At 44.0% G+C, this 26384-nt stretch overlaps 1 protein-coding gene across 1 annotated transcript in view; it reads left to right on the top strand.

The window, feature by feature from the left end:
* Positions 1-9861: 9861 nt before the first annotated feature.
* Positions 9862-26384, top strand: part of LOC140908790 (vesicular inhibitory amino acid transporter) — a 43547-nt gene continuing 27024 nt past the window's right edge. Inside the window, exon 1 of the mRNA XM_073336665.1 lies at positions 9862-10170. Within this exon, the coding sequence (XP_073192766.1) occupies positions 9862-10170 (309 nt within the window). The remainder of the gene's footprint in view (positions 10171-26384) is intronic.

Here is a 26384-nt window from a genome sequence, read left to right as displayed (position 1 = left end):
AAGCATCAACAACTGTTCAAACAGATGGCATTGCACCAGCAACAGTTGTTACCAGGTCTACCATCCATTGTACCAGCTGCAACTTCTCAGGGTCCCACCACTAAGTGGAATGTGTCCCCTACACTTCAGGGAACCATTCATTCTTGGTACCTTTAGCAAGACTGACAATGGCCTCTCAATGGCCCCCAGCTCTGTGGGCAATCTGGCTTGCTCCATCACTGGGGAAACCCAAATAATATACTAGGTACTTGAAGATGCAGCAGCCCAGGACTGTTAATAGGTGAAGGTAGCCATATGGGACTAGCTAGGTCTAGAGGAACAAACCTATAGCCACCATTTCCAACACAAGCGCTACTTGCTGTACCATGGTCATGGGCAATCGTACAAAGGCTAGAGGACTTCTGCTGGTGTTGATTTAAGCCAGAGTCTCAAATGGGATCCCAGAGAGTACAACTCAGTTACGGAACTGTTGGTACAGATTATTCTGTCTTCAGACTGAGACTGGTTTGCAGACACCCCCTGGTAATCCTAGCAGACATCGCCCAGCTTATGGAGAACTATACGGCAATTCAAGCCAGCCAAGGGCCTTCTGCTGCAGAATTCATATACACTGGAGAAGGAAATGGACTGAGTATTCCAGGATGGAGGTGGCCCATATTGGGTAAACTACAAGAAAACCCAGACACCTGCCTGGTCATCTGGCAGGATGTAAGATTTCTCTAGGACAGCAGGCCCATAATTTAAATGCCCCACAACAAAGGAACAAGGGCCAAGTGAAACTCAGAAAGAGGACAAGACCATAGAAGACAAGGGACAGATTCAGTAGCCTGTTACTCCTGTGGACAACAGGGACACAGGTTTCATGACTGCCCATACAATGGAGTGTAATTTCAGGCAGGTGTGGACAGGACGGAATAGGGCTTGGGGGAAAAGCCCAGGGAAACTCTCAATTCCAGTAGAAGTGAATGGCCAAGAACCACTGGCCCATGTTGACTCAGGATATAACCAGACATTTTTCCAAGAGCAGAAAGTGGAAACAGGAGGGAAGCTTGAAAAGGGAAAAATCACCATTAAATGCATCCATGGAGATGTTCTACAGATGACAGTAAAATTGGCCATTCATGGGAATCAGAGGACGATGTGTGTGCCTCTGGATATCCCCTACCCAGTGATGTTTATTGAGACTGGACATTTTTCCTTGAACTTTTACAGAAGCTTCCCTTAGTGCAGGAGCCTAAAGAAGACACTCCAGAAGAAACATTAGGAGTTTTGTTCCCCATTAAGGACCCTAACCTACTTATCTCATGGCCTAGAAGGAAGAAGTCCCAGAGAGAGGTGATACAGACGATCCCTTTCATAGGCATAATGAAGACCACAGACTCTATAGTCAATCCAGAAGATGCAACAGAACAGCATTCCATAGGCCAAAATGAGACAGCCCCTCTGCAACTGGACCCAAAGAGGCGAACGGGCTTCTTGGATTTCTGCATGGAGCAAAGAAATGATGATACTTTGAGCTGGGCCATTGAACAAAGTAGCAGTGATAGACAATGCGGAGGTGGACCTCCTGAGGGCATGACCATACCCTCATTTTTGTCATTAAGACCGACTTGTTATATCATGTAGATAGTGTTTTGCATTTTCAGTTTTCACCAAAAAATTTACAAGGTTTTTTATTAAAGGAGTTTGGTATTTACTGATTTATACCAATTTATCAATCCACTCAATATTTTGGGGGGCTACTTTTAAAAAAAAAAACCCCAATGCTTTATGTGATTATTGTGTCCTGGAGCTCTGAGACTGAAGCAGTTCTACAGTGTAAAACACAGAACACACATATTGTGGAGATTAGAAAAATCTAACATTAATATCGCACTATGATTGACTCACAAGGAGATGTTGCCCATCTATTTCTTTGAGTTCATTTAGTGTGGTGCTGAATTTAAATCAATCCTCTGCAGATAAAGATAAGGTAAAAAGATAAAGATGGGGTGAAAATGCAAATCTATGCCTGAATACCAACAAGAAAATCAGTGCTTAGTAAGTGTCAAGAAAAGTAAAGCTGGAATGAGGATGATGCATTGCGCTGCAAGGACTACAGCATTGAGGTCAGTGCTCGTGCTGACAGAATAAAGGAGCGTGTTGAAAGCAAGAGACACAAGAAGCTTAAAGAAAGTGAATTTTGGGACAAACAGTCACCATGGCTTTCACCGTGACTTTAATGAAAGAGAAGACACAGCATGATTGTGTCAATGAATTTGTGCATGCTCTTTGTTTTGCCAGACAATCACTGTTAATTGTAGAGGGGCCTATTGGTGACTTTGAAAGATAATACTGTGCAGCAGCAAAAACCCTTCCAAATGCAGACAACCTCACTCGTAAGTATCTGAAATAAAATGATATTTTAGTATCTAGGCTGATGGAAATGTGGTGTCTAGTCTGATTTTTGATGAGTCTCCTGATGCTTTGGACTGTCCAATTCTTGGCCTTTTGTTTTTGATTTCAAAGTGAATAAACCTGCATTGTTTTGTGCTGATGTGACATTCATCCCCTCTGCTGGTAAACATTTTGTCAATGCAGCAATAACTGACATGTTTGCTATGTACCAACTAGCTTGGGAAAATGTGGCTACAACTAAACACAGATTCTGCTTCCTACATGGCTAAGTTTGCACAGGAGATTAAACTCAATCAGAAACTGGAATTGCTATGTACTACCTGCCCTGCTCACCTAATTAGTGTTTTACTGTCAGTAGCTACTGGTACAGAAGAAATGAAAGACGTGAAATCTTGCATCATTGGATTTGGAGCCATTTTCAAGCATGCAAACAAGTTTAAGGCTTTGTTTTACACAGTGTGAGATGAATGCAAAGCCAACTGCCGATTATCTACCCCTGGTGTACCACATAGGTGAATGAGCTTGTACTTCCCTGCCTATCTTGTAAATAATGCATGGACTGCGCTAATGCATCTCCTAGAGCATCCTGAGTTTGTTGGTTCTAAAGCAGAAACTCTGAAGAGACTGGCAAATAACCAAAATGACCACCAGATTCTACGCACCAAGGTAACGTTCATTGTTGAAAACTTGGAATCACTGTGTGACACACACAAAATATTGGAGTTTTCTCTGACTACTCCCAACATGTTTGCCAATTCAGATGTTTTCCGGATCCCAACAACCAAAATCTCAGCTGAAATGAGCACAAAAGCTTCAGGAGAAACATACGGTGAGAAAACCCAGCTGTTTCTGGAAATCCTTATGACCAGAGAACACGAGAAAACCAAAAAAGCATTCAAAACCTTCAATACAATGCTCCCAAGAAATGGGAGATGACTGTAGCTCATAAACTGACCCCCAAAATGTTTGGGGCCAAAGATTCTCTTTGGAATGTCATCCAGGTGTTGCACCCCTTCCTCAAGGTATTTTCAGCACACTATGACTGTTATTCCAGAATGTTTCAACCATTTGCCAATATAGATGAAATCTCAAATCTGAACATGCCTAACCCTGATAATATGAAACTAGATGTGCTGGGTTTTTGGACCAGTCGTCAAAACACACTTCCCAACTCCAGCAAATTGGCAAGGTGAGCTTTGGGTGTACCCCCTGGATCTATTGATACAGAGCACTTATTTTCAAAGTTGGACTACCTCCAAGACAGCAAGAGGCTCAATAGTGAGGATGCATAATTCTCCTCAGAGTAAGAGTGTACAAACCAGGATTTCTGGAAAAACTACTAGCTCAGAGAGACAAAAAATACTTTTGTACATAAAAAAAGGTTTCAGTTATACTGTAGTAAAATGTGTATATTATGAAAGTCCCCATCTCTCCCCCTCACCTCCACCCCGATTTTTTTAAGTCTTGTTTTTGCCTGATTTCATCCTGGTTTTAATGTTTGGAAAATGAACACTGACAAATTCCCAGAATTTTTTTTTTTTTTACAATCAAAAACTGAAAATGCAGAACACTACATCTAGACCAGGACAAGCAGAGGCATGAGATATGGATGCAATTACTTGTGCCCTGGTTATATCATCTTGAGCTCGACATTCAGCGCACGTAATCCTATGTGCAGGACACTATGGGAACAATAAGACCAGGGCTGGCCTTATCATGAGGCGAACTGAGGCAGACTGCCAGACTGTGGGGGGGGCGGGGGGTGCCACTAGGACCCAGACTGTAGAAAATTGTGTCTGCTGCTGGTGCGTATGTATTCTCTCTGCTCTAGATGCAGAGATGGTGGAGTGCTGTGCTGGAGGAAGGAGGGCACAAGAGACAACAGGCAGGAGAAAAGGTGAGAGGGAATAACAGAAACAGCAGGAGCTGCAGGGAGAGAGAGGAGGAGGAGCCTCTTATGTACCTCTCTAGCACCCCCAGGAGCCTGGACTGATTAACACCAGCTTCTCAGGGAGCTTCCTGTTTCCCGCTGCTTCCCTGAACCCACTTGAGGAGAACAGGCAGTCAACTGAAGTAGTAGGAGCCAGTTAGGCCCTTAAGATGCTGATATCTTCCCTTGCTCAGGCCCTGCTACCAGCCTGCTTATTTGTCCCCTTCAACTGAGTGTTGAGAGCCACTATAGCTGACACAAAACAGCAGTCATGAGTGAAAGAAGAAAACGCCCTTCTGGGGCAGCATTCAGAAAAAGCAAAAGCAAAGGAAGCTTTTCTATCCAAGGAGGAAGGAGCTGTCCTGAGATACATAGACACAAATGTTCACGGCGAGCCTTCCAGCCCCAGTGAGGAGATGCCTGATCTTCCAGTTAGGCAGAGTGCAGGTGACCTGGCAGCTACTGCAGTATCTGTATCTCCATCTCAAATGGATGTAACCATGCACATTCCTAAAAAAAAGTGTAGATCAGGGAAGAGAGTGGTGGAGGTGCAAGAAACAGCTGCTGCTGAGTTTAGTTCCTTAAGTCTAGATGATCCAGGACTGTGGACCCACTTGAGCAGTAGCCTGAGGGACTTCCTTGTACTGCATGGGCCACAGCAAGTGAAAAACTTCATGTTCCACAAAGACAATGAAAATAGAAGTTTCCATCCAACACATTATGGCGTGAAATCCCCAATGGTGACAAACTGGAGAGGCCATGGCTTATGTACTCAAAAACCCAGAATGCTGGATACTGTTTTTGTTACAAACTCTTCCAATCTAATGTTCCAGCCACATTGGGTTCTACAGGAACAAAGGGCTAGAAAAATCTGGCTAGAAATCCGGCATGCTTTGAGAAGGCAGCAAATCACCAGAGAGCATTCCATAGCTGAAAAGAGCTTGAGATGAGACTAAGGTTAAAGGCTACCATAGATGATCAGCATCAAGAGAAGATTGCATCAGAGTCTTTTTACGGGCAAAATGTTCTGAAAAGGCTCATTGCCATTGTGAGAATGCTTGCTACCCAAAACCTAGCACTGTGTGGAACTTCAGATCAGCTGTATGTGCCAAACTATGGAAACTTCCTTAAAATTGTGGAGCTGATGGCTGAGTCTGATGCTGTACTCCAGGAGCATCTAAGAAGAATCACCACCCAAGAAATGTACACACACCACTACCTTGGAAAAACAATTCAGAATGAGATCATACAGTTACTGGCAACAAAAGTCAAACAGAAAATTGTGGTGGATCTGAAGTCAGCAAGATATTATTCTGTTATTCTTGACTGCACACCTGACATCAGCCTTACGGAACAAATGGCTTTAATGGTGCATTGTGTAACAACAGAACCTAGTGAAAATGTCCCTGCAATAGAGCATGAGCTGGTCCAGAGTGTGGACCTTCAGCAGGAAGCAGTTCAAATCTTTGCAACCAAGAAGACACAGAAAGCACCTCTTTGATTATTCAAACAGATAAAAATGCCAGTGTTTACTATGCAGACAAGAAAAATTACATTTGCTGTTCAGGTGTTTGAAAGTTAAGTGTTACTTAATTTTTGAGCAAGGCATTTTAAGTTGTTAGTTCTCCTTTATTGGGGTAGGTAGCAGAGCAGTACTATGAGAGGAGTAGAACAGGAAGAAGGCAGAATTGAGACCTTTCAAAGTTTTGGCCCAAGCGAGGAGGAATGGGTGGGTACCATTTGAGCTCCCTGCCTCAGGTGCCAAAATGTTGTGGGCCGGCCCTGGATAAGACACAGTCTAGGATCCTGACCCAATACTTTTGCCCGGGGTCCTTAAAGAAGTTGAGAATTTGTGTGTGTCATGCCCTAAATGCTAACTAGTGGTCACCAAAGGACTCTACTAGTACCCTTTCCCTTGATGGAGATCCTCTTTGAATCAATAATAATCATTCTTATATGCCCATGTGACCGGGTCAAGACCGCTGGCATCTCCCACTGGTTGTTCCGGGAATTAGCTCTGTCTACTGCAGAGTGTCCTCAGCACGTGGTGTCTTGCCCGTTGTCCATTCTGCTGCCCTGGGACCCACGTTGCTCCCCGCTCGGCAGCATCCACTTCAGGACACTGTCCTCCGGCAGTGCCCACTACTCCAGACTCAGCCCCTTCCGGGGGGAGCGTGGGGGGAGGGGGCACAGTTAACATCAGTCTTTGGGACTCGCACCTGCCTCAGTGGCCAACCACAACCCAAAGCCTAGCCCCTTAGCTCAGGGGCAAGTTGCCGTCTGTATTGGCCCCTGTCTTCCATGGCCAGATGTAGTGTAAGCCAGGCCTGCCTGCTACTCTGGGTCCCGACCCAGGGACCCTCTAGCAGCAGCCTCTTTCTGACCTCCTTCATTACCCTCTCATCCGTCTATTCTTCCCTGGGCCACTTCCTCTTTGGCCCTGTGCACCTTCTAGGCCCTTTGTAGCAGGATCAGCAGCCTGGCAGGTAACGGGGTTGGAGCTCTCTCCTGCTCCCCCGAGCCTGCCCAGCACTGCTCTGTCTTGCTAGTCAGGGAGAGACTGCCTTCTCAACTGCTAGGCAGCCTTTATATAGGACCTAGCCTGGCCCTGATTGGCTATCCCCAGGCTTTCTCTGATTGGCTGCTGGCCTGCGCAGCCTCAAAAGGCCTATTGCAGCCCTGTTCTCAGGGGGTGGGACGACCGCCCCACCACAGTCTCCTAGAGAAGAGTGCCTCTGGACACCAGCATATTCTTGTTATCATGGACTTGGTCACCCAGTAGCCGGAAGTCATACCATTCCAGACAATGAATGACAAGACTATTGCTAATGAGCTGCTGAAGGCCTTTGCCTGGGTAGAGACTCCCAAAGAGATCATGATGGACCAGGGAACAGGTTTTACAATCTGATAAGAGAGTTCTGTGGCCTACTAAAAGTCAAAGCATTATACACATCTGTAGGGCCCTATCAATTTCACAGTCCACTTTGTTCATTTTCACAGTCATAGGATTTTTAAAATCATAAATTTCATGATTTCAGCTATTTAAATCTGAAATTTCATGGTGGTGTAATTGTAGGGGTCCTGACCCAAAAAGGAGTTGTGGGGGGGCGGGGGGGGTGTCGCAAGGTTATTGTATGGAGGAGTGTGGTACTAGTGCCCTTACTTCTGTGTTGCTGCTGGCAGGGCACTGCCTTCAGAGCTGGGCACCCAGCCAATAGCCACTGCTCTCTGGCTGCTGAGCGCTGAAGGCAGTGCAGAAGTAAGGGTGGCAATATTACCACCCCCCTCTAAAATAGCCTTGTGACCCTCTGCAACTTCCTTTTGGGTCAGGACCTCCAATCTGAGAAACGTTGGTTTCCCTTGTGAAATCTGTATAGTATAGGGTGAAAGCACACACAAGATCAGATTTCACGGCGGGAGACCAGATTTCATGGTCCATGACGCATTTTTCATGTCCGTTAATTTGGTAGGGCCCTGCTCATCTGTGTACCATCCATAGACAGATGTCCAGTGGAAAGACTTAATCAGATGGTAAAGAGAATGCTCAAGAAATTCATTATCCAAGACTCTTAATATTGGGATCAACTACTCCTGGCCCTACTTTCTCCATTAAGGAAGTATCACAAGCCTTGAAAGGGTTTTCACCACTGCAAGTGCTATATGGGCAACCACCAAGAGGCATACTAGACATGGTGTGAGAGACATGGGAAAGCCAGGCTCCAAGAACCAAAAACCTTGTACAATATGTCTTAAAGTTACATGAGAGACTGGAAGCTATGGAATGCTATGCTAGAGGAAGGAGCACAGGCACAACAACAATTACATTATAATAAAGGGGCAAGACTATGTGTCTTCCAGTCAAGCAACAATCTCTGAATCAAAGCTTATGGTCAAGTGGCAAGACCCTTATGAGGTGGTAAATGAGATGGAACTGCAAACTATTTAATTAGACAAATGGGGGGAATGAATCACAAATTGACCATGTAAATTTGCTGAAGCCAGGGAAAGCCACTTCATCATGCCATATGCTGAGGAACTGGGATCCCAAATTAGAGATTGCCTGAAAGAAAGCTCAGTGCCCCTCAGAGAGAACCTAAACCAGAAGCAAACAAAACAGGCACTCCAATCACTTTTACAAAGATATTCTCAGCCCATCATGAGAACATATCCATGGGCCACAATCACATTAATATGGAACCCAGTAAAGTAATACAGAAGAGCTCCAACCAATCCCCCCAAAACTGAGGAGGGTTATCAAGAAAGAGCTCAAGGTCATGTCAGAACTCGGGATATCCCAAAGTGACTGGAGAAGTCCTGCTCTGCTGGTTCCAAAGTCAGATAACTCACTACATTTCTGTATAGACTTCAGAAAGGTGAACAGTTTCAGAAATGATATCTACCCCCTGCCTTGGGTGGATGAATTCAGACTGGCTGGGAGAAGCCCAATATATCACCACTCTGGATTTAACAAAGGGATACTGGCAGATTCCCTTAACACCAGACTCTCAGGAGAAGATTGCTTTTCTATGCAGAAAAGGGGCAGAGATGACACTAAAAACTAGTGAATCCTGAAACTACACTCCCTCTCTTTTCCTTCCTTGCACAAATCCCAGGTGCCTCTCCATGAAAATAAGGAAAACAAAATAGATACTGTTTCTATGGTCTTATGGTGTGTAAAGACTAATGTATCTTTATTTATAGCCCTGGAATGAACAGACAGAGCTAAACAGCATTAAAAAATGCTCCTCTCTCTCCTCAGAAAAATACTATGAAATAGAAATGGTTATAAATATGCTAGAAGTTTTAAACTTTGAGCTTATGTTTTTAAAACATTTTTAAAGTTCTACTGACCTCTGTAGACAATAAATAAGAGCAGGAAATTCTCACATCTGGAGAAGTAGATAGTTATTTATATTTATATTTGCCCCCATTCTCTAGTTAATTTTGAATAAATTATTCTTTTTAAAGTTGTTGTAATGTTATAACTCTACACATGAATGATATAATTTGGTCTAAATATGATGGGACTACTTAGCTCATGGACAATGTAATAAACCTTAATTTAACCCAACAATAGCCTGCTCTATTAACTTCTATATATATATTACATTCATTTGGTTTATATCAGTCAGTCAATGCTGCTTTTTAATGCAGTAATTTTTTTTTTGAGGAATATTTACTTGTATTGAAAAACATGTTTGCATAATTTCCAGGAACAGATTCTTGCAACCACTTGTAGCTTCTTCACGAGTGACTGATCTATGTACTTACCATAAGTAAAAGGATTTGAATTGTAAATTTCAGCTTGCAGGCTACTAAACCTCATTGACTCTGAGCAGCACCTTGAAGACCCTGGGGATGTTCCTTTAGTTTGCCATTTGAAACTGACACAAATAAAAGACTGAAGGCCAACAGACCTCATAAATCATAGCTACAGTGTCAATGCTAATTAACAAAGGGACTAACAACACACAACTACTGCAAAAAATAAGGACAGCCAGGAAAAGATTTTATTTTAATAGCTGGTATTCAGGATGGCTTACCTGAAGCAGACTCTTTCATCTCTTCCCCATCGCTTTAGGGGTACACAGTCCCTATTTTTCAGGCTGGTGAAATGGGATGGTTGCCTAGATGCTGAAGAAGAAAATGTGAATTTTGCCAGAAGGGATGAGCTTAACCGGACCCACAGCGAGGAAAAAGAGGAACAAGATGCTACCAAGACCCTTGAGTTTAATGTCTCCCACCAGGATCCAGGATATCAATCCAAGGCTCACATGCAAGGTGCCCAGATCAAACTGATCACCACTTGGGAAGCTGGATGGAATGTTACCAATGCCATACAGGTAAAATGCTTACCTATTTACATTAATCATCATTTTAAACACTTACTCTGTTTTGTTTTAACTATATCATTTCACATTTTACTCGGAAGGTTTTTGATTTCATCTCAGATGGTGGATTAATTTATTACTGACATATTTCAACGTTTTTACATGAAACTTACACTTTAAAAACAGGGAACAAAAGTCAGAAGGGAGTCCCGGGAGAGGTAGGGACATTCTCAAAAGAGAGAAAGATTCTGAAAATAATTAAACAAAGTGAAAATAAAGAGATGCTAACTGCCTCTTTAGGTTTGGAATTGCCTTTCCATGTGTATATTTGTATTCTGAGAAAATCACCAAGTTAAAGAAGGTGGAGATAAATCTGAAATACAATATGTAAACATCTCACAAAACCAGAGACAACGTATTTAAGACCAGTTTCATGCCAGGTCTAATTTAACTGATGACTATGAATTTGGACCAAAGAGAGTAATAATAAAATAACACTTTTTATTAGACATCAAATTTAAACTTGGTTCCATAATTTTCTTGATGGAAAAAGTGTTTTTTTTCATATACATAAATTTAGCTTAACATTGTTTTTAAAACTGATTTTTCCCTCCCCCTCCTTTTCATTTGAGACATCACACAGTAAGAAGAAACAAATGTCTAAAGACATACTTCACATTTAGCATTGTTTATATACTAATCAGTAGCTCACTTGGAAATTTTCATGACACCCTAAATATGAAAAAAAAGTTCTTCCACTGTTGTTTGAGACTTTGATAACTTTAATGGACATTTGCTTGTTCATCTTCTTCTAACCCCCCAATCTTGTTGGGGGGAAAAAAACCCTAAACATTGTCTATGTCTCAAAGTTTCCAAGCTATATCTAATGTAAAATGAATAAAAATACAATAAAATTTAAGTCAGTTACGTATCATACTCTAAATGTGTTTAACTATGAACATAGACATACAAACATAATACAACAATGGAAATACATTTTAGTGACAAGTCAGTTCTGCAGCCTCTCAGCATGGTCTATCAGCACAATGGGCTGGGGGTGAAATCCTGGCCCCAGAACAGTCAATGGGAGTTTTGCCATTGACTTTAATGAAATCATTTCACTTTGGAGAGCAAGGGACTTTGTTTCTAGACCCAGTTTTATCAATGCCTTGTTGTGTGACCTTTGGCAAGTCACTTAACCTCTCTTTGCCATTGTTTCGCCATCTGAAAAATATAGGTAATAATACCAGTCGCTCAAAGTTGTTTATGACTCCTGGATCTATTTAAATACAATATTATATTACTTATTATTACTTATTATTATAGATTCCAATATAGAACTAGGTATTTAGCAATACAGTAGCAATACTACTTACACATGGCAGACAATTAAAAGATTTTTTAAAAAGGACAAAGTAGCTAATCAGTTCAGGAAGAAGGGCTTCATTCGCAGTCTGTCTACACTGCAGTAAAATTACCTGTGGCTGGCCCAGGTCAACTCATTCAGGCTGGCGGATGGTGGGCTGGGGTAGGAGGGCGGTTTGGGCTGCAAGGCGATAAAATTGCAGTGTAGACATTGAGGCTTGGGCTGGTGCCCAGCTCTGAGACCCCATGAGGCAGGAAAGTCCCAGATCCGGGTTCCAGCAGAAGTCTGAACATCTATATTGCAATTTTATAACCCCATGGCCCAAGCTCCACAAGTCCGAGTCAGCTGACCCAGGTGAGCTGTGGGTGTTTTGTTGCAGTGTACACATACCCTTAGTGTCTACAGCTTTGAACCCTGCTACTTAGTCTTGCTTGGTCCAGTATTTTAAAACAGAACACAACAGCAACAGGGGGCAAGCAACGGTTTTGCTGTGTTTTGTTTATGGGGGAGCATGAAGGTTGCAAAGTGGGAAATTATGATTTATTTACTAATACAGTTGGACTTTTCTAATGGATATATTGTATGTGGGTAAGTGCAGCAGAGCAGGTGTGCAATACATTTTGTGTTTTCTGTTCTTGAACTTCTCTGAAGTATGGGGAAAAAAAACCTTTATGTTTGGTTCGGGAAATTCTATAAAATAGGTATCTAAGGCAGAAAAAAAAAATCTTGAGTTGACACAGGTCACTGAACATATAAGAATTTGAGGGAATTTCTATGCAAACCTGAAGAGAAAAATCAGGAGTTATGAACAGAATGATTAAAGCAACCAGAATGCTCTTGACAGGTGGAAACAAGCTCTGTTAAAATGGGAATGACAGTTGTTTTTGCCTTACCCAGAGGAAAGGGCAACAGTGTTTTGCATGGCAATTAGAGATAAATGTTTAAGTTGAATTTGAAAACACTCTAAACAGTTATTTCAGTGCACACAATTAATCCACAAATGAAATTATCTTATAATCTGGAAATATTTTAAGAGTAGGTAACTTTTTGGTCATTATGACATTCAGTAAAGAGGCCTTTTTTAGATTGTCTGCTTATTAAGTAGTACTTATTTGCATTGGAAATGTTTAAGTTTTTTTCCTTCAACTGAAGAATGTGAAATTTTGATGACAGCATTGTTTATGTAAATGGTTGTTTCAGACATTTAAAGTTTCCAAGGAAACATGTTTCATATTCTTCCACTGAACATGCAAATGAAAACCTGTGTGCAGTTAAAACTACCTTTAAGAAGAGACATAACCCAAAATTACAAGATAAAGGGATGAAGAAAAGTATACTCTGGCAGATTGGTTCAAGTTACCCTTCTAGTTAGCAATAAAGGGGCAAAATGTTACACTGGTTTTCACAGTAGTCTAGATTCTAACAATATCGTAGTGCCAAAGGAGTCTTTACATATCAACCGCATGGAAGAGGAGTGTAGTCAGATGAGATGACATGGCCAGCCAAAGAAAAAGAATGTCAAAATAAAAATCCCACTAAGCCTACTGTGTCCTGAAGTGCAAGTGGCCAGAAAACAGCTATTAGGAAGATGTAAAATAAAGTAAAAAGAAAAGGAGTACTTGTGGCACCTTAGAGACTAACTAATTTATTAGAGCATAAGCTTTCGTGAGCTACAGCTCACTTCCTCAGATGCATATCGTGGAAACTGCAGCAGGCTTTATATATACACAGAGAATATGAAACAATACCTCCTCCCACCCCACTGTCCTGCTGGTAATAGCTTATCTAAAGTGATCATCAGGTGGGCCATTTCCAGCACAAATCCAGGTTTTCTCACCCTCCACCCCCCCACACAAATTCACTCTCCTGCTGGTGATAGCCCATCCAAAGTGACAACTCTTTACACAATGTGCATGACAATCAAGTTGGGCTATTTCCTGCACAAATCCAGGTTTTCTCACATCCCCCCCCCATACACACACAAACTCACTCTCCTGCTGGTAATAGCTCATCCAAACTGACCACTCTTCAAGTTTAAATCCAAGTTAAACCAGAACATCTGGGGGGGGGGGGTAGGAAAAAACAAGAGGAAACAGGCTACCTTGCATAATGACTTAGCCACTCCCAGTCTCTATTTAAGCCTAAATTAATAGTATCCAATTTGCAAATGAATTCCAATTCAGCAGTTTCTCGCTGGAGTCTGGATTTGAAGTTTTTTTGTTTTAAGATAGCGACCTTCATGTCTGTGATTGCGTGACCAGAGAGATTGAAGTGTTCTCCGACTGGTTTATGGAATTATTGCAATTTTATTGGAATTCATTTGCAAATTGGATACTATTAATTTAGGCTTAAATAGAGACTGGGAGTGGCTAAGTCATTATGCAAGGTAGCCTGTTTCCTCTTGTTTTTTCCTACCCCCCCCCCCCCCCCAGATGTTCTGGTTTAACTTGGATTTAAACTTGAAGAGTGGTCAGTTTGGATGAGCTATTACCAGCAGGAGAGTGAGTTTGTGTGTGTATGGGGGTGGGGGGGATGTGAGAAAACCTGGATTTGTGCAGGAAATAGCCCAACTTGATTGTCATGCACATTGTGTAAAGAGTTGTCACTTTGGATGGGCTATCACCAGCAGGAGAGTGAATTTGTGTGGGGGGGTGGAGGGTGAGAAAACCTGGATTTGTGCTGGAAATGGCCCACCTGATGATCACTTTAGATAAGCTATTACCAGCAGGACAGTGGGGTGGGAGGAGGTATTGTTTCATATTCTCTGTGTATATATAAAGCCTGCTGCAGTTTCCACGATATGCATCTGAGGAAGTGAGCTGTAGCTCACGAAAGCTTATGCTCTAATAAATTAGTTAGTCTCTAAGGTGCCACAAGTACTCCTTTTCTTTTTGCGAATACAGACTAACACGGCTGTTACTCTGAAACCTAAAATAAAGTATTCCATCACTACTTTAACTTATAACCCGACTGAGATGGACTTCCCCAGAACTCTCAGCAGCAAACACAAAGCTCAGGGCTGCAGAAAACTCATCTGTCCTACCAAACAGTTTCAAAGTGCTTTCAATAGTATGAACCTCACTACCTTTTACATTTAAAATATAGTTGGGAGGGGTTCCCCCTCGGGGGCCACCTAGAACTGGGGTATCACTGAGCCATCTGACCCACCAGCCTGGGCTCCCTCTCACACGGTGTTGCCGTACAAGTTGCAAAGCCCTCCAAGCCTGCACTTTCACCAGCATTCACACAGGTAGGGACACACCCAGCTGAAGTCACATGCAGGCTCTCTAACCACCTGCCTCCCAGCCTAGGACCAATGTTTCCTCTAATTTTTCCCACCCATGCACAGAATGAATTTTGTTATGTGCACCAATACGGAGGTGATGTGTGACACTTCACCTCCGTATTGGTGGACATAACAAAATTCATGTGGTGAGGTGGGGCTGAGGGGTTTGGAGTGTGGGAGGGGGCTCAGGGCTGGGGCAGAGGGTTGGGGTTCCGGGGGGTGAGGTCTCCAGCAGGGGGTGCTGGCTCTGGGGTGGGGCTGGGGATGAGGGACTCAGGGCTGGGGCAGAGGGTTGGGGTTAGGGGGGGGGGGTTCGGGCACCATCTGGAGGTGTGGGCTCTGGGGTGGGGCTGAGGGGCTTGGGGTACAGTGGGGCTCCCTGGGCTATGGTGGGAAGAGAGGACTCCCCCCAGATCTCTCTCCTCACAGCAGCACCTGGGCTGCAGGGGAAGGGCACCTGTCCCCAAGCCATGGAAGGTTTGGGGCTGCGACAGGTTTGGGGCTGGGGGAGGGGAGCTATGGCAGGTTCAGGGCTTGCGGAGAGGCACCTCTTCCCTCCAGAGCCCTGAACACCTGCATGGTGCTTTATAGGCAGCTGCGCAGTCATGCAGCTTAGAGGGAATTTAGCCTAGGAACCCAGAGCAGTACCATCCTGCCCTGGTCAAATCTGGCCAGTATATGGGTTTAAACCCAGTCTGCCTCTCCCTCAATGTGAAGAGGACCACGCACACTAGTGGTAACCAAGCTGAGATTTTCCCTAGACATCTTAATCAAACGCACAGTGGTTTGGATTAAAACAAAATAAATTTATTAACTACAAACAGATAGATTAAGTGATTATAAGTAATAGCAAACAGATCAAAGCAGATTACCTAGTAAATAAACAAAACCGCAAACTGAGCGTAACTTACTAGATAGGTAGGATGTGAATTAGCAAATCTCACCCTGAGTGATAAACAGTCTGGCAGATTCTTAAGGCAGAAGCCACCTTGGCTTTGCAGCTTGGGTTTCCCAGGTTTTCCATACACAGGTCCCTTTGGCCTGGGACCATCACTTCCCCCTGTTCAGTCTTTATTCCTCAGGTGTTTCCAGGTGTGTTGTTGTAGGGAGAATGAGGTCCCCTTATGCTGCCCTTTTCCTCCTTTTATATTTTCTTCCCAGTTGCTGGAAAGCTCTTTTGCTGTGACCTGGGTCAAACAGTTCCCATTGTGTAGTGCTATCTCTGAGAGGTTTCTGTTGTATACAGTTCCTGGCATAATCCTTGGCTTGTGTGCATTTCCTCAGTAAGCCATTAACATTGTTTGGTCTTTTTACTGTTGTACCTGAAAGGCTGCTTGTGGGTATTTTCAACCTCACAACATGTATCAGTAACACATACATAGCCAAACTTAATAACTTCACATACGATGATAGCACATACAATCTAACAAGTTATTACTGTCTAGCAGAAAAAGACTTTTAGAATGATATCTCACAAGGCATACTTCGTACAAAACATATCCTAATTACATGAGAGTGGTGACTATTGGGGTGCCTGTGTGTCACAATAGTGTAATGTATAAATATTAAATTACTGAAAATATATTAATCATATATTCATAGCCAGAGCCTTACTACTTTCAAAATTAGCATAACTTCATTGACTTCAATGGATCTATGCTGATTGACAGCAGCTGAGGACTTTATTCTATATGTTTTGTAAAATGTATTGATTATATTATATACTTGTCTCATATACCAATACATTCCAATAGTTCCATTATTAGATTTTATTACATTTGTGAATAATGATACCATAGTCAGAGTATCAATTTTATATTTTTATATCTGGTTTATGTACGCATTTGAACTTGTGGCTATAAATCAGGGGTTCTCAAATTGGGGGGCATGACCCCTCAGAGGGTTGTGAGGTTATTATATGGGGGGTCATAAGCTGTCAGCCTCCACCCCAAACCTCACTTTGCCTCCAGCATTTATAATAGTGTTAAATATAAAAAGGTGTTTTTAATTTATATGGGGGGTTGCACTCAGGTGCTTTTTGTCTGAAAGGGGTCACCAGTACAAAAGTTTGAGAACTGCTGCTATATATGATTCATACAGTTACAACATATCTGGCATACTATATTTTATACATCACAAAAGGAATCCAGGTATCCAATTTTAATATTTAATGTTTTCATTGATGAGAATATAGTTTCCATATAGGGGTCTATGATGATAAATTTTTATCTGTGACCCTTTATGGTGTTCACCTGAGTAGATATGATCGTTGATATTTCTCTTTCTTCCATGGTTTCAGCTGCCTTCATCACACTAGCGATAAGGATAAATCCTTAGAGACACTGAACTCCACAAATGGAATATGTAAGGGACCTGCACCTCCAAGGACCAGGGATCAGGTTTGCACAGACATGCAGGCTCACTAGGGTTGCCAGGTGTCCAGTTTTCAACTGGAACAGCTAGTCAAAAAGTAACCCTGGCAGCTCCAGTCAGTACCAGTGACCGGGGTGTTAAAAGTCCAATTGGCGCGGGGCTGGCAGGCTCCCTACCCAGCGCTGCGCGGCTCCTGGGAAGCAGCCATCATGTCCCTCCTGCTCGTAGGCATAGGGGGCTCTATGCACTGCCCCCACCCCAAGCGCCGGCTCTGCAACTCCCATTGGCCAGGAACTACGCCCAGTAAGCACCACCCAGAGCCTGCGCCACTCACCCCCTCCTGCACTCCAACCCCCTGACCCATTCCTGAGCCCCCTCCTGCATCCCAAAACCCTCATTCCTAGCCCCACCCCAGAGCCCGCACCCTCAATCCGGAGCCCTCACCCCCCATGCCCTAATCCCCTGCACCAGTCCTGAGCCCCCTCCCCACCCTGAACACCTCATTTCTGGCCCCACCCAGGAGCCTGCACCTCCAACCCAGAACCTGTACCCCCTCCCACACCCCAACCCCTTGCCTCAGCCCAGAGCCCCCTCCCACACTCCAAACCCCTCATCCCCAGCCCCACCCCAGGCCCACCTCCAACCAGAGCCCTCACCCCCTCCCACACCTCTACCCCCTGCCCCAGCCCGGTGAAAATGAGCAAGTGAGTGAGGGTGGGGAGGAGCAAGTGACGGAGAGAGGGCGGATGGAGTCAGTGGAGAGCAGGGAAGAAATGGGGAAGGGGCGAGGCCTCCGGGAGGGGGCGGGGCAAGGGTGTTCAGTTTTCTGCAATTAAGAAAGTTGGCACCCCTAAAGCCCACTGGGTGCCCATCTGCATTTTTAGCTGCCTTTTAAATCTGTCCCCAGGTCCTTAATTGCACCACAGAATCCCAACATGGATTTTCACCCTTAAATTCAAGTAGCTTACACACCTGGGTTTAATTTATACCACTTAGAATGCCACCTTAGAGCTTGGCCCAAATTATTCATTTTCTATATTCAAAGTTCAAGAACAAGGGCCCACTCCAGTATTTCTGACCAGAGCAGTAAGTTAAGCCACTTCAGTGTTTTGGGCTGCACACTGAAGTTAGAGTAAGTCATACTCTGAAAGAATTTATAGAAGCCTGGGCAACAAAGATACAACAGCATTTCCCACCATGGGCTAGTTTTGAGAATTCAAATGTAGAGGCCTGCTGCTGATAGAAACAACCAGCTTTCCTAGAGTCTGATCCAGAAGCAGCCAATCAACAAACATTGGCTATGGCTATGTCTACACAGGAATGTAAGCCGAGAGTTAGTGGGACTCAAGTCAGCTCATCTGTGCCAGAAAACCCTGAGCATGAGTGTCTACATTTCATTTTAATCATCAGTTAAGAATTTTCTGACCCATGCTCAAACCTAGGGCTCTGGCATCCACACTGCAGTGTGCAGATCTAAGTCAAAGTAAATATATCCCAAAATGCCTAGCTCCCTCCCACTCCCCAAGGGTGACCAACCATCCCTAATAGGGTGGAACATTTCAAGTCCTGGTCCTGGGCTGAATGACTCTGGGACAACATTTGTCCCAATTTCCCTCTGGCGCTGCTCCACACCTGTCCGAGGCTCAGGGGCAGCGCCAGCCTCTTCCCGTTGGGAGGGGCTGAGATGGGCCTTAGCCCCCCTCACCATGAGACCCTACGCCCTTCTTTCTTCTTCCCCCCAAGGCCTGTCCCTGGCCAGGCCAGAAGCCGGAGCCAGGCAGTAGTAAGAACCACCCAGAGACCCCTGGACGTGCTGAGCTGGGAACTCTGCCACTGCCCCTCCCTGTCCCTTGCTCCCAGGCCCCACTTACTCTCCTTGGGGCTGCCTGTGCAGGGGTGTCCGGGCTGCATGCACTGCGAGGGTGGCGAGTGCATGCAGCCTCCCACCTGGCAACTTTGCTTCTTGCTCTGGGCAAGCTCCATGCATCAGCAAAGTAGAGCCGAAGCCACTAGTGGAACAGGAGCAGGCAGAGGGAGGGCACTTGGCCAGACAGTAATGGCACTTCTAGCCATGGTGATGGATGCCTGCTGCACTGCTTCTCTGCCACCCGGAACTCTGGGATACATCTGGCGGAATTCTGGGACCAGAGTCAAGCCGGGGCCACACACACAGGAAACCAATAACCGAGGTCCCAGTTTAAAACGAGTTCATATCCTCGAACCCTGCAGGATCCTGGGACCTTGGGTCTGAGCCCTAGATTAGCAAATTTGCAGTGTGGATGCAAGGCGGGTTTGGCTTGAGCCTAGGCTCAGACCTGCAGGGCTGTGCACTGCATTGCTGCCTACACATACCCTGTGTGGAAGACTGTGTGACTGTTTTTCAGCTGCCCATCACATCAGGGATCTGGATGATTGAGGCAGAGAAAGAAAGCAATTGTATTAGCTGGTGTAACTGTTAGAAGTACAGAACCTTTAGGATGTGACACATCAGTGCTCTGCAGCTCCTATCAGTTTTGCCAACATAAAGGCATCATAAAGTAAGCTGTAAGTATTCCACAAATAATTCCCCCAACATAGAGGCAGTTCCTGGTAACTGAGGTGGGTTTAGATAGCTCTATGCCACTCTACAGATGCCACCAGTTCGAGGGGCATGAGTATTGTTAGGGGAAGGAGTTTTGCCAGGGTATTCCAATGCTATGGCTATTTCCAGCCACTAGAATCACCCATAAAAGCCACAATGCAGTCCTCAGGATTGTGCTACCCTGTACCATAGGCCAACTCCACTATATTCTAATATGCAAATAGGAAAGTTACATAATCCCTCCCCACACAGAAACTCCAATTATGTCCAGGGTTTGGCTTAAACCTAACCATTCCATGGGTAACTCAAATTGTTTTGGCTATGTAGTTTAAGTCAGGTTTCAGAGTAACAGCCGTGTTAGTCTGTATTCGCAAAAAGAAAAGGAGTACTTGTGGCACCTTAGAGACTAACCAATTTATTTGAGCATGAGCTTTCGTGAGCTACAGCTCACTTCATCAGATGCATACCATGGAAACTGCAGCAGACTTTATATACACACAGAGAATATGAAACAATACCTCCTCCCACCCCACTGTCTTGCTGGTAATAGCTTATCTAAAGTGATCATCAAGTTGGGCCATTTCCAGCACAAATCCAGGTTTTCTCACCCTCCACCCCCCACACACAAATTCACTCTCCTGCTGGTAATAGCCCATCCAAAGTGACAACTCTCTACACAATGTGCATGATAATCAAGTTGGGCCATTTCCTGCACAAATCCAGGTTCTCTCACCCCCGCACAGCAGACTGGACTTCTACATAGAGTGCTTCCGCCGACGTGCACGGGCTGAAATTGTGGAAAAGCAGCATCACTTGCCCCATAACCTCAGCCATGCGGAACGCAATGCCATCCACAGCCTCAGAAACAACTCTGACATCATAATCAAAAAGGCTGACAAAGGAGGTGCTGTTGTCATCATGAATAGGTCGGAATATGAACAAGAGGCTGCTCGGCAGCTCTCCAACACGAGTTTCTACAAGCCATTACCCTATGATCCCACTGAGAGTTACCAAAAGCAACTACAGCATTTGCTCAAGAAACTTCCTGAAAAAGCACAAGATCAAATCCACACAGACACACCCCTGGAACCCCGACCTGGGATATTCTATCTACTACCCAAGATCCATAAACCTGGAAATCCTGGGCGCCCCATCATCTCAGGCATTGGCACCGTGACAGCAGGATTGTCTGGCTATGTAGACTCCCTCCTCAGGCCCTACGCTACCAGCACTCCCAGCTACCTTCGAGACACCACTGACTTCCTGAGGAAACTTCAATCCATCGGTGATCTTCCTGATAACACCATCCTGGCCACTATGGATGTAGAAGCCCTCTACACCAACATTCCACACAAAGATGGACTACAAGCCGTCAAGAACACTATCCCCGATAACGTCACGGCTAACCTGGTGGCTGAACTTTGTGACTTTGTCCTTACCCATAACTATTTTACATTTGGGGACAATGTATACCTTCAGATCAGCGGCACTGCTATGGGTACCCGCATGGCCCCACAGTATGCCAACATTTTTATGGCTGATTTATGGCTGATCCTTGCTTCCTCAGCTCTCGTCCCCTAAAGCCCCTACTCTACTTGCGCTATATTGATGACATTTTCATCATCTGGACCCATGGAAAAGAAGCCCTTGAGGAATTCCACCATGATTTCAACAACTTCCATCCCACCATCAACCTCAGCCTGGTCCAGTCCACACAAGAGATCCACTTCCTGGACACTACAGTGCTAATAAACAATGGTCACATAAACACCACCCTATACCGGAAACCTACTGAACGCTATTCCTACCTACATGCCTCCAGCTTTCACCCTGACCGCACCACACGATCCATTGTCTACAGCCAAGCTCTGCGATACAACCGCATTTGCTCCAACCCCTCAGACAGAGACAAACACCTACAAGATCTCTGTCAAGCTTTCTTACAACTACAATACCCACCTGCGGAAGTAAAGAAACAGATTGATAGAGCCAGAAGAGTTCCCAGAAGTTACCTACTACAGAACAGGCCTAACAAAGAAAATAACAGAACGCCACTAGCCGTCACCTTCAGCCCCCAACTAAAATCCCTCCAACGCATTATTAAGGATCTACAACCTATCCTAAAGGATGACCCAACACTCTCACAAATCTTGGGAGACAGGCCAGTCCTTGCCTACAGACAGCCCTGCAACCTGAAGCAAATACTCACCAACAACCACATACCACACAACAGAACCACTAACCCAGGAACTTATCCTTGCAACAAAGCCCGTTGCCAATTGTGCCCACATATCTATTCAGGGGACACCATCACAGGGCCTAATCACATCAGCCACACTATCAGAGGCTCGTTCACCTGCACATCCACCAATGTGATATATGCCATCATGTGCCAGCAATGCCCCTCTGCCATTTACATTGGTCAAACTGGACAGTCTCTACGTAAAAGAATAAATGGACACAAATCAGATGTCAAGAATTATAACATTCATAAACCAGTCGGAGAACACTTCAATCTCTCTGGTCACGCAATCACAGACATGAAGGTCGCTATCTTACAACAAAAAAACTTCAAATCCAGACTCCAGCGAGAAACTGCTGAATTGGAATTCATTTGCAAATTGGATACTATTAATTTAGGCTTAAATAGAGACTGGGAGTGGCTAAGTCATTATGCAAGGTAGCCTATTTCCCCTTGTTTTTTCCTATCCCTTCCCAGACGTTCTGGTTTAACTTGGATTTAAACTTGGAGAGTGGTCAGTTTGGATGAGCTATTGCCAGCAGGAGAGTGAGTTTGTGTGTGTGTGTGTGTGTCCCTGGGAAGAAAAAAAAAGGGAGGGGAGGTGAGAGCCTGGATTTGTGCTGGAAATGGCCCACCTTGATTATCATGCACATTGTAGGGAGAGTGGTCACTTTGGATGAGCTATTACCAGCAGGATAGTGAGTTTGTGTGTGTGTTTTTTGGAGGGGGGTGAGGGGGTGAGAGTACCTGGATTTGTGCAGGAAATGGCCCAACTTGATTATCATGCACATTGTGTAGAGAGTTGTCACTTTGGATGGGCTATTACCAGCAGGAGAGTGAATTTGTGTGTGGGGGGGTGGAGGGTGAGAAAACCTGGATTTGTGCTGGAAATGGCCCAACTTGATGATCACTTTAGATAAGCTATTACCAGCAGGACAGTGGGGTGGGAGGAGGTATTGTTTCATATTCTCTGTGTGTATATAAAGTCTGCTGCAGTTTCCACGGTATGCATCCGATGAAGTGAGCTGTAGCTCACGAAAGCTCATGTTCAAATAAATGGGTTAGTCTCTAAGGTGCCACAAGTACTCCTTTTCTTTTTAGTTTAAGTCAGTTATCAGAGGTCTGAGAAGTATTGAATACAAATACATTGAATTTAAAATGCAGGCTCAGTCTTAAATTTGAATATCTTGATTATTGTTGATTTAAGACGGAGCCTTTATTTTTAATATATTTTTATGTGAGTAAAACTATCTAATGTTATATCTTTTTGATAGCAGTAACTGGAAGCAGTGTCATGACGAGGGGCCTGTTGGTGTTTCCAGCAGAAATACCATCTTAATAACATTCTTTCTTCTTAGTGTATGTGCAATGTGCCTCAGGTGGCACATGCCCAGGATTCATCACCAAATTTAGTCCGCTGGTTGGATCATTAGCTTTCCTTGCCTGGGCTGGGTACGGACAGGAAGTGCAACATGAATACTGATCCATATCCCCCACATTATCTTTAAAATTAAGAATCTGAGTTTAGAGGTACTGAATATCCACAGTTCCCATCAACTTCACCTGAAGCTTCTGCTACTCAGTACTCCTGAAAAGCAAGCTGGCTTTTGCAAGTGGCTCACTCAACATTCTTGAGATCATAAGCACTGCCAAAATTAAGTCTGAAATTATGACATTCACAATAGCATTGCAAGTGTTGGCAACACTTCCTTTTCTTAGTGCGGTAGAGTTCAAATTAATTTCCCTGTTCAGCTTTGTCTCTTTCTGGCCAATCTCACTGATATCTCCTCATGCCATCAATTTAAGATCAACATAGATAAAACAGTTTCTAATCTCACCCCCACCCTCAAGTCATCTCCCATATGTCCTTTTCTGATCACTGTGGATGATACCACCATCCTCCCTGGCACTTAGGCCCATAGTTTTGGCATTGTCTTTAATTAGGACCTCTCTTTAGGTCCTCATATCCAGGCTGTCTAAATCTTGCTGATCCTTTCTTCACAGCATCTCTAAGTTATGGTCTTTCCTATCCGTTCACACAACTAAGACTGTTGTCCCAGCTTTCATCATCTCCCATCTCAACTATTGCAACATCCTTTTCTCTGGCCTTGACAAATGCAAACTTGCCCTGCTTACAACCATTCAAAATACTGCTGTAAGGATCATTTTCCAATCTCATTGCTTTGCCTATGTGTGACCCTAACAGCATCCCAAAACAAGAGGATAAAGGGCTCACTGGTCTCTAGTGGTGACTTTCAGCTGGCCTGACCAGTTTAGTGTCCCCAATTCATTAATGTCATAAACTGTATCTGGTATGTGTTATGTGAGGCATCATTGGAAATAATAATAACACACTGATCATTAATATTCTTGCTTCAAGCGTGCACAGTAAATGCCCAAGGGACCCTACAAATATGAAGGAAATGTGGAAGTAAAATGTGTTTACCAGACAAGTCTGGGGAGTGAGTAAACAGGTTTCTCCAGACGAAGGACAGATGCCTCCAGGCAGGTGTGATCAGAGTTGATTGGTAATCACATGGCAAGTAGCCATTCATTTGCATCAGAGAGAGCAGGAATAGACCAATCTGCATTATAGCAAACACCCACAGAAGAAGAAACCAGCATGGAACTTCCTTCACCACCAGATTCCATGTCCCCTTCCTCACAGCTTGAATGAACTTTATTTTGAGAGGTAACCTTCAGAAGAATACCTTTCAAAGGTGCACTGAACTATAAAAGAGAGGGGCAAAGAACCAGGAATTATTTTTCACCTAAGGAGACAAAGGAACCAAGCACTATGAACTCTGTGGGAGATCCTGACCAGAGGGGTGGTCAGTCATCTTGCTAGAAGGTGGTGCGGTAAGAACCTTACCTTGAATAAGATTGTAGTTTTGTTAATACTTCTGAAGACATGGCTTTTTACCCACAAAAGCTTATGCCCAAATAAATCTGTTAGGCTTTAAGGTGCCACCGGACTCCTCATTGTTTTTGTGGATACAGACTAACACAGCTACCCCCTGATACTTGCCACCTTAGAACATGACACTCTCTTTGCATCCCTCCACTGGATCCCCTTTCTTCATTGGATCAAGCATAAGCTTCTTGTCTTCACTTTCAAGGCCCTTGAGAGCCTATCTCCCTGCTATCTACCATCTTGCATACACTATCTAGATGTTGACTCCCATCTTGACTCAGCAAACAATGCCAGCCTTCATTGCCCATTTTTTAATAAAGCACCTTTATACTTTTTCCAGTGCTGCCCCTCACACATGGGAGAAGCTCCCAGCAAACATCCACAAAGAAGCTTATCCTCCTTGAAATCCCTCTTCAAAACGCTCCTTTGCTGTGATGCTTACAACAAACTTGACAACAGCTGCCAATATTGTCTCATTGTTTCCTTGTACTCCCCCTTTGGCCTGTCAATATCCATCTGTTGTCTCTTGTCTTACACTTCAGTTATAAGATCATTTGGGCAGTGACTGTCTTTATGTTCGATGTTTGTACAGCAGGTCTCACAATGGAATCCCGGTCCATGACTGGGGCTTCTAGGCTATACCAACTTATGACAAATAAATAATAATAATCTCAGTCTCAAGGCCTTTTCTGTTTGTTTTTACAGAGGCTCTTCACAGAGCAAAGACTATTGTTTAAATGTGCCCCAGGGACAAATCAGCCCTGCCATTTGATCCTCAGTGGTTTCTTTTCCTTTTTGCTACACAGGGTAGATTCACATTGCTACTGTGACCCATTGCAGTTCAGAGCTGCTTGTGATGAGAAATGAAAGGAACTTATGTAAAGAGCATGCTACTGATAGAACAGTCTTTAGACTACCTTGCTGCCAGGATGGGGATTCCTTCTTTATATGACCACATAGTCAACATGAGAAGAGGGTGGCAGATTTAGTCCAAAATAGTTAAGGTAAGTAATGTCTAAAATAGAATTTCATCAAATGGGGTGAAGAATATTGCAGTAATAGACATCTTCTTCTATAGGCATTACACCATTTAAAACTGTAAAAATCATAAACAGGACAAACTAGTGCTCACGTGCCATGACTAAGGTTTTGCACAGATGATAAATGTGCATCCAAATGAAAGCCGTGACCGATAGACAGAGTAAGCTTGGATTGAATAGATCACTCTATCAAAGCCCCAAACCTTAAAGAGACCCTCACTTCATTCCAAAGGGTTTCCCAACATTAGAAACACTAGGTTTTGGTGCAGAAAAGAGATCCTTCACTCCCTCAAACCAAGGAAAAAGCTGATCCACATTTCCTCTGCAGAAAAACAAAAGTCACTTTAATACCTACATTTCTGGCTGATCAGTCAGTCCCTTGTAACCTTTGTAGGAAGCTGCATAAAAATGAATTGGCACTTTT

The sequence above is a fragment of the Lepidochelys kempii genome, chromosome 3, assembly GCF_965140285.1.
Source record: "Lepidochelys kempii isolate rLepKem1 chromosome 3, rLepKem1.hap1, whole genome shotgun sequence".
Classification (NCBI taxonomy): domain Eukaryota; kingdom Metazoa; phylum Chordata; order Testudines; family Cheloniidae; genus Lepidochelys; species Lepidochelys kempii.
Note: the sequence above shows the minus strand (reverse complement) of the source record. Positions and strands in the feature narration are given on the sequence as shown.